This window comes from Sinocyclocheilus rhinocerous, unplaced genomic scaffold (assembly GCF_001515625.1).
Source record: "Sinocyclocheilus rhinocerous isolate Xijiao unplaced genomic scaffold, SAMN03320098_v1.1 scaffold647, whole genome shotgun sequence".
Classification (NCBI taxonomy): domain Eukaryota; kingdom Metazoa; phylum Chordata; class Actinopteri; order Cypriniformes; family Cyprinidae; genus Sinocyclocheilus; species Sinocyclocheilus rhinocerous.
Genome location: NW_015632746.1, coordinates 526,037 through 534,285, shown reverse-complemented (window position 1 = coordinate 534,285; position 8,249 = coordinate 526,037). Strand labels below are relative to the sequence as shown.

At 37.0% G+C, this 8,249-nt stretch overlaps 1 protein-coding gene across 1 annotated transcript in view; it reads right to left on the bottom strand.

Moving 5' to 3' along the window:
* Positions 1-1,826: 1,826 nt before the first annotated feature.
* Positions 1,827-8,249, bottom strand: part of LOC107743014 (uncharacterized) — a 19,418-nt gene continuing 12,995 nt past the window's right edge. Inside the window, exons 3-5 of the mRNA XM_016556120.1 lie at positions 6,266-6,364; positions 5,863-6,033; positions 1,827-2,279 (exon numbers count right to left, since the gene is read on the bottom strand). Of these exons, the coding sequence (XP_016411606.1) occupies positions 2,106-2,279; positions 5,863-6,033; positions 6,266-6,364 (444 nt within the window). The 3' untranslated portion in view covers positions 1,827-2,105. The remainder of the gene's footprint in view (positions 2,280-5,862; positions 6,034-6,265; positions 6,365-8,249) is intronic.

Genomic DNA, 8,249 nt, shown 5'->3' with positions numbered 1-8,249 from the left:
CACACACACATATATATATATATATATATATATATATATATATACAAATACATACATACATAAACTGATATACAGCCTTTCAGTATGAAGTATTTAGCCTATGTTTCATATAGACATGATGCTAATAGTAATCAACCAGTCAAGTATGTTAATATTTAAAGGACTGGTCAATATTAAATTAAAACAGCACATTAAAAAAATTCTAGTTGAATTTACACTACCATTAAAAAAGTTTGTAAAATGTTTTTGAAAGGAGTCTCTTATGCTCACCAATGCTGCGTTTTTTTTTAAAGACACAGTAAAAACAGTAATATTGCTAAATATGATTACAATTTAAAGTAACTGTTTTCTATGGGAATATATTTTAAGATGTAATTTATTCCTGTGATGTAAAACTGAATTTTCAGCATCATCACTCCAGTCTTCAGTGCAACATGATCTTTCAGAAATCATTATATTATGCTGATTTGCTGCTCAACAAACAGTAATTAGTGTTTATCGGTGTTGAAAACAGTTGTGCTGTTTCATATTTTTGTGGAAAACATGATGCATTCAGGATTTTTTGATAAAGAGTTTTCAATTTTTATTTGAAATAGAAAACAATTGTCACGTTATGCTTCATATGTCTTTACTGTCAATTTTGATCAAATAAATGCATCTTTGGTGAATAAAAGTAATAATTTCTTTCAAGTAAATTCTTACTGACCCCAAACTTTTGAACGGCAGTGTACATTCAGTTTTATTAGACCTGTGAATCCCATGTGGGTTAATCATTTGAGTGGATGTCCTGTTGATTCATGCCCACTGATTGGTCAATACTGTCAATACTAAAATATATAATATAGTAACAGGTAAGATGCGAAACACATGTTCACCATAATCACTGCACAGTTCCATTTAGCCGTGACTATATCACAGCGCAGCACAACCTCTCATACCAGCTTAATTCTTGTGCCCTAAGGAAAATATTTCTCATGTAGCTTTTGAAAGATGCAAATGTGTGTTCAGAGGGAAATGAGGACACAGGCTGTGGCCTCAACTTGTTACACATGAAACTGCTTCGAATTTGAATTTTGTTTGTGAATGCAAACATCTGAAAGCATATGCTCTGAGTACTGTATTTACAGTAAAGGGAAAAAACAGATGATTTAGTGTGACCCAATCCTGAGCACACCATCAGAAGAAACAAGTCCAAGTCTAGTATTACTTTTGCAAACTGTACATTTAACATCTTTATTCACAGTGATAAAATTGAGCACATTCATAAACGGTCATTCAAGAAGAGAGATTCGACAAATAGAATTTCAGCAAAGCGTCATTTGGTTTGACAAGGAACATGTAGACTGAACAAAATGACTTGAATTCAAACTAATTTCCATTCTCTCTGTCTAAAATAGTGATCAAATTTGTTCTAGTAACTCTCATGCAAAAGCACATGATTACATATGATGAAACGGTAATAAAAGAATCATCCCTGTAATGTCCAAAACATGGCTTCAAATATCCCTTTTTTGTGCTTATAGGTCAGTACAGTACACCAGCTGCTACTTTGGTATTAGATGAACCTGCCATCTCTGTGGAAAATTAAACATGAAATCAAAATAGACTTTATTTATGGGTAATAAATGTCACTAGTGTTATTTTGAACCATTCATAAATGGATGTTATTGCAAAAAAAAACATTTGCTTTCATAGCTTACGTCACTTTTTATAATCAAAATGAAATCAACATTCCCCACTTATGTATAAATGTAATAATATCATGGAATGTGATGTAATGTTTAAATTTTTTAGGCTTGGAAAAGTCATGGCAATATCTACAGTCAGTATAATTCTATATAGTAGCAGTTTCATGTCATTTTTAACAGAGACAGAACTTAAACTCTTGCATATTCTTGTTCTTCTCTTCCCTTTTTCCAGTAGTGATGCAACATCCTTCTCCTCTCGTATTGTGCTAGTGCAAGTTATTGCATAGGTCAAGTCCTACCCTATTTTGGTGTCTTTTGCAAGCACAGCGGATTCACGCACACGTCGGCTGCTCGTCAGGGTAGTCACAGCTCAACAGCTGTTGATTTCCTGCTATGGACAGTTTGCATTCTTGCGCTTTAGTTAACAGTGTTATTGGGATCTTGTGAGTCTGTGATTTGAGGTAGATCTTCATATGCAGGTAAATCTGTAACCGGTGTGTGTGGCGGCTCCTCCTCGGGTGCCAGGATGTCAAACGGGACGTCAATGGACTGGACGGACTCACGAATGCTCTCCTCATATGTGGGAGGCGGCTGTGTTCAAAAACAAAAAACAGAGATAAAGCTTGACTTAAACCACACGTGTGACACCACAAATGAACAGCTTGCATTACAAAAATAGCTTAGGCGCACTTCTCCAAAAGTGATTTTGCTTATGTCACATTTTTTGGTGTTTAACCAAAATGTCAGTTTAGTTATAATTTGTGTCAGGACTCCTCTATTCTCTTAAAGGAATAGTTTACCCAAAAATGAAAATTTGCTGAAAGTACTCACATTGAAAATACTCACCCTCAGGCCATACAAGATGTAGATGTGTGTTTCTTCAGAACAGATTTGAAAAAATAAAAGTGGATCCTCTGCAGTGAATGGGTGCCGTCAGAATGAAAATCCAAACAGCTGATAAAATATTTGTTTCACTTGTAAACTGTGTTTGATCTGAGAATATTTCAGAATTTTCATTTTTGGCTGAACTATCGCTTTAAGCAATGGCCTGACAACCGTCCACAACACACTAGCATAATTTCTTGAGAAAATATCCAGTAGAAAACATAAAAATCTAGTTTCCTCATATGATTTTTGTGACGAGTGGGACGGGGCCGAGAGCCGTGGGAACGGAGCGAGGCCGGTGGAGTAAATGCTAATGCACGACACCTGCATCACTCACCGGTCTTGAGTCCCACGGAGGAGCTCCGGAAGGATAAAAGGAGGAGTGACGACAGTGTTGGACGAGAGAGGACCAGGCCTGGATTTTATTTTGTGTTTTGGTTATGTTTGTGCGCGATAGTCGTCCGCGAGGGGCTGTCGTGCTATTTTGTGTTTATTTTATTATTAAAGTTTTGTTTAAGTGTTCGCCGGTTCCCGCCTCCTTCTTCCCGTGACTACGAACTGTGTTACAATTTTATTATTATTTAACATTGCTAATGCTTATCAAGTGAATACATTCCCAAAGATAAAGACCTCTGCACTGTGTTAATTCATAATACAGAGCTCGACATTTATTTAAACAAATTTAGCTGGCGATATCACTGCTCGGCTTCTACCTTGCAGCAACTTCCTCTTGCCATTTTATCTCTCTTTCTTTCTTCTTTCTCTTAAGCTTTGAGCTCCACGTCTGCCCTTTAGCCATCTAAAAAAAACTGCCATTTTAAAGCAGACAAAACCGTGGCGCCCAGCTGGAGAACAAGCTAATTAAGCTCAATAATATGGTTAATGAGTGAATGATCCACCCAGTGAATCCTGGGGAGTAAAGGAGAGGACAGACAGACAATGAGCCGTATTGTCCACTAATGTTTACCTTTCAAAATAAGCCACTTTATTATGTTTGATGTGCATTAATTCCCATTAGCGGGTGTACTCATGCGTTTTCCTGGCGCTAAGTGAACATCACAGGGCCACGTCACGGCAGCAGTGCAGGTGAGGGACATGAATGCCGTCCGTTTCTCAGATATGATCATGTTACGGAACAGAAAATTGTGGGTCATTCATATTAAAAATCTTTTGTTATTTAATTCAGTCAGACCGCAGCTGCTGAGAGACGAAACTGTTATAGCAGGGCTTTAGTAAAGTGACATCTGTGAGCTTTGAGTGGTTGACAGACTGATGTGAACTTTCTTTTCCATCGTGACGATTTTATGTTCAAATTTGAATACGTGTACAAGTGTATGCTTTTAGAAGTCATCATCAATTTTTCAGTAAAGTAATTAACTTAATCTAGTCTAATGAGGTCACGAAAGCTGCATGTACAAAAACTATAATAGAAAAAAAAATGCTTTAAAGAGCTTTTAAAGATAATCCACTATTTTACCACATTGTTACACTTCCATGCTGCAGCCACACATGCAGGTTTGACCCTTTTTCTTGCTCATTTTAAATGGATTTAGAATCACTCATCCCTTGTGAAGAAGCATACTTTTTAAAAAGCACTTATTATGGAAATAATATGCTTAACTGCAAATTGAATGCTATGTTTTCAGACACTTAATTGCATGTTAAGTGTATTATAGTGAAAATCTGTATTAAATGCAATTAACTTTAGAGTGTTTTCTTGACTCACTTAAGTAGGACTTAAGTACATATTTATATGTAATTTTATAATTACTTCAATTGTCTTTTTGAAATATGGTTAAAGTGACTGCTGAATGTACTGACAAGCATTTATGGTGAACTAAAATATATTTTCTATTGAAATGCCAATGTAATGTATTTAAATATATTTGAAATTACACATTTATAATGATGAAAATGCAGTTTAGTACATTTAAATAATATCAACTTGATATATATATATATATTGAATAACTAATAGATAAAATACACACTATAGATAAATAATAATGAAGTACTTTACATGTGCTTTAGTATGTTAAGCCTGGCTCACACTATAGGATTTTTAGCCCGATTTCCCCCTCCCGAGAATCGGAGCAAAAATCTTGTCGAGCCCCTCGATCGGTCCCGATGTTCGGCGCGGATTATCTGGTAATGTGAGGCGTTCACAGATCGAATCTTGCAACTCTCGATCTGCTCGCACACAAATCAGGGCCGCCCCCGATCATATCAAACATGTTTGATATTTAGGATTTAAATCGGGATGATGACGGCTATATGATTACCTCAGTACTTTCACAATAGCCAATGCACGACCAACAGCAGCTGTACGGCCCCGCTGGATAGTGGAGACGGAGAAAACTGCTTCTTGACGTTTTATAGTAACACGACTGCCTGTATAATGTGTCGAAAACGCATCACAACCGTAAGGAGAAAGAGAAGCGCTGGAGTGAAATCGCCTCAGTTTTGAATGTACCGGGTGAGTGTAGAAAGCAACTAGCACGCTAGCTAACATATGTAAACATCACTGAAATATCAATGACGATCTGCTGCGTGAGATCACGTGAGGCGCTCCCTCTGGCATGATAATCTTTAAAGATTTATTTTTTGGCGTTTTTGCCTTTTATTGATACTGATAGGATAGTAGCGAGACAGGAAGCAAAGGGGAATGGGATCGGGAAAGGTCCACGAGCCTGGACTCGAACACGGGACGCCCGAAGCGCAATGGCGCTACATGTCGACACGCTGCCCACGAGGCTATCGGTGACGACTGGCATGATAATCTTAATAATATCTTGTAGTGTGTGATGCGCCACGATGTTAAAATCTTGTAGTGTGTGCATGTTTAAGATTTGAGGGAAGATAATCTGCAAAGATTCTCCTTATGTGTGTGCTGCAACCAGATTTCATAATCGGTTAGGATTTTAAAACTCCTGTAGTGTGAGCCCGGCTTTATTAGGTAACTGTCATGAATGTGTCTCTCTTTAAGTGAACTTATTTCATTAATGTTATATTATCTGCAAGTATTTAAATATACTTTTCAGATCTGAAGTACCCAACAAGTGACATTCAACTGTATAGAACTGTTTACATTTGAAAATAGTATGGAAACGCATGACCAGTCATATTTGAAAATATACAGACTTTAATTTAATTAAATAAAATTTTTGATAATTCGATGATTATCTATGTTTATTTCTATTCAGCTTTGTACTTTGAGGACAGTTAAATGGCATGTCATGCCAACCGGTCATTTGTAGATTAATACTGTTACTGCAGCTAAATGAATCACCTCTGTCTCAACAGGTCCGTTCAGGCCAAAGCGGTCGGCTATCATCATGTGGATCTGCCGCTGTCGGTCTTTCTTGCGGACGCTCTCGTACGAGGGCAGACGAGGAAGAGGAGGCTCCAGTGAGGAAAGGTAGTAGCTGCTCGGGACACCAATGAGGAACAACGAGCCCGACTGTCAAGCACAAGCAGAAACAAAACATGAATATGTGACTATTTCTAGACAGTTTCACCCTCATGTTGTTTCAAACCTGCATGCTGTTCTTTCTTCTAGAAAATACATAGAAGAAAAGTATTTTGATGCCTATTGGTCATACAGGTTTATAACGACGTGAAGGTGAGTAAATGAAGGCAGATATAATTATGGGTAAAGGATGCAGATTCATTCATTTAAAAAAAGCTCTTACCCGTGCATTCACGTTATCAAGACCGGTGTCATGTGTTTGCTCAGCATCAGATGACGCTACGAGAGTCTGTCTGCTGTTGTAGTACTGAGGAGGAGATTCCTGTTCAGTCAAGAAATGATCATCCTCTGTTAATATAACATTTCTGATCTCATCAATGGTTATTCATTACACAATCGTTCAAAAGTTTGGGGTAAAAAAATTTATTTCTTCCGCTCATCAAGGCTGCATTTATTTGATCAAAAATAAAGTAAAAACAGTAATATCGTGAAATATTATTGCCATTTAAAATAACCGTTTTCCATTTAAATATATTTTAAAATGTAAATTATTCAAAGCTGAATTTTCAGCATCATTTCTCCAGTCTTCAGTGTCACGTGATGCTTCAGAAATCATTCTAAAATGCTGATTTAGTGCTCAAAAAACATTTCTTATTAATATCAATGTTGAAAATAGTTGTGCTGCTTAAAGGGGTCATATGATGCGATTTCATTTTTTCCTTTCTCTTTAGAGTGTTACAAGCTCTTGGTGCATAAAGAAGATCTGTAAAGTTGCAAAGACTAAAGTCTCAAATCCAAAGAGATATTCTTTATAAAAGTTAAGAGTTAGCCACACCTACCTAAAACGGCTCGTTCGAACACGCCCCCACATATCTACCTCACTATGTGGGAAGATTTGCATAACGCCGCCCAAATGTTCACGCAAAGAAAGAAGGCGTAACTTTTATTCTCACTGTAGTATTGTTGCCGCTGCCGCCATGTTCTGAAGACGCTGTGTGCTTCGTTGTGAAAGTAAAGCTGTTTTGTAAAAATCGACGCGTTTCAAAAAGGCGGGGCAGGAGGGAGAAACAATAATGTACAGTATGTGGAAAATAATGTGTTTTTTTAACTTTAAACCGCATAAACACATTTCATTACACCAAATACACAAAATAATGTTCTTTTTAGCAGCATCATATGACCCCTTTAATGTTTTTTTTTTTGTGGAAATCATGATACATTTTTTTCAGGATGGATTCGTTGATGAATAGAAAGCTGAATGAACAGCATTTATTTGAAATATAAACCTTTTGTAACATTATAAATGTCTTTACTGTCATGTTTGATCATTCGATTGTGTCCTTCCTGAATAAAAGTTTTAATATTTCATAATACATCTTACTCACCCCAAACTTTTTGAACAGTGTATACAATAAAAAAAAAGTTTGTTTGTTTTAAAACAAAATATTTGAAGTCTTTCTAAATTTCATGTTTAGTTCAATGTGTTATTTGATTTTTCTCTGTCAAAATTGATGACATTTTTTGAGTGGAATACACTGTTTAGAAATTCAGTGTATGATTACATTGGCCTCAAATAGTTTGGTCACAGTTTAAAATGCATGGATTACATTGCATTAATTACAATTTTTGTCAAAAAAAAGTATTCATGTGCTACTTTAAAATATATGCACTTGATTTGACATGTTAATATTTACTGGGAATTTATTCAGACATTTTCAGTTGTCCTTTCCGGAGCTGAACCACTAGCATAGTAGTTAAATGTTTACACACTGATTGCATGTCAAACCATCACCAATCATAGTTTAAAGTCGCACACCCTCTTCTTTGTTTCCGTAATGTCTCTCCTCCTCTCCCTACATCTGCAATGGTAGAGCCAGACCTCTGGTTGGTCATAAATTATGTTGCTAAAGAGAGGGACCACCAAGCAACTTCCTCCCCTCCCATCCAGGACTAGATTAGGCAGGCGGATCCGCGTGAGGCCGAGGAATTCCTCTAGCCCAGCCGGACACTCTGTGATTACCCCACACCTAAATAGAAGGCTTTGTGTCCTGGGACAATACAGCATCTTACTGCGTCATCAGGGTCCTGGGTAACAAACCCCACACTGGCGTTTTAAAGGTCTGCCTCTGTTTTGCACCCTTGTTTCGGTGGCAGGTACTAGAAACGATTGCACTTGGTTTTATAGGCCCACATGTCACCCAGACAGT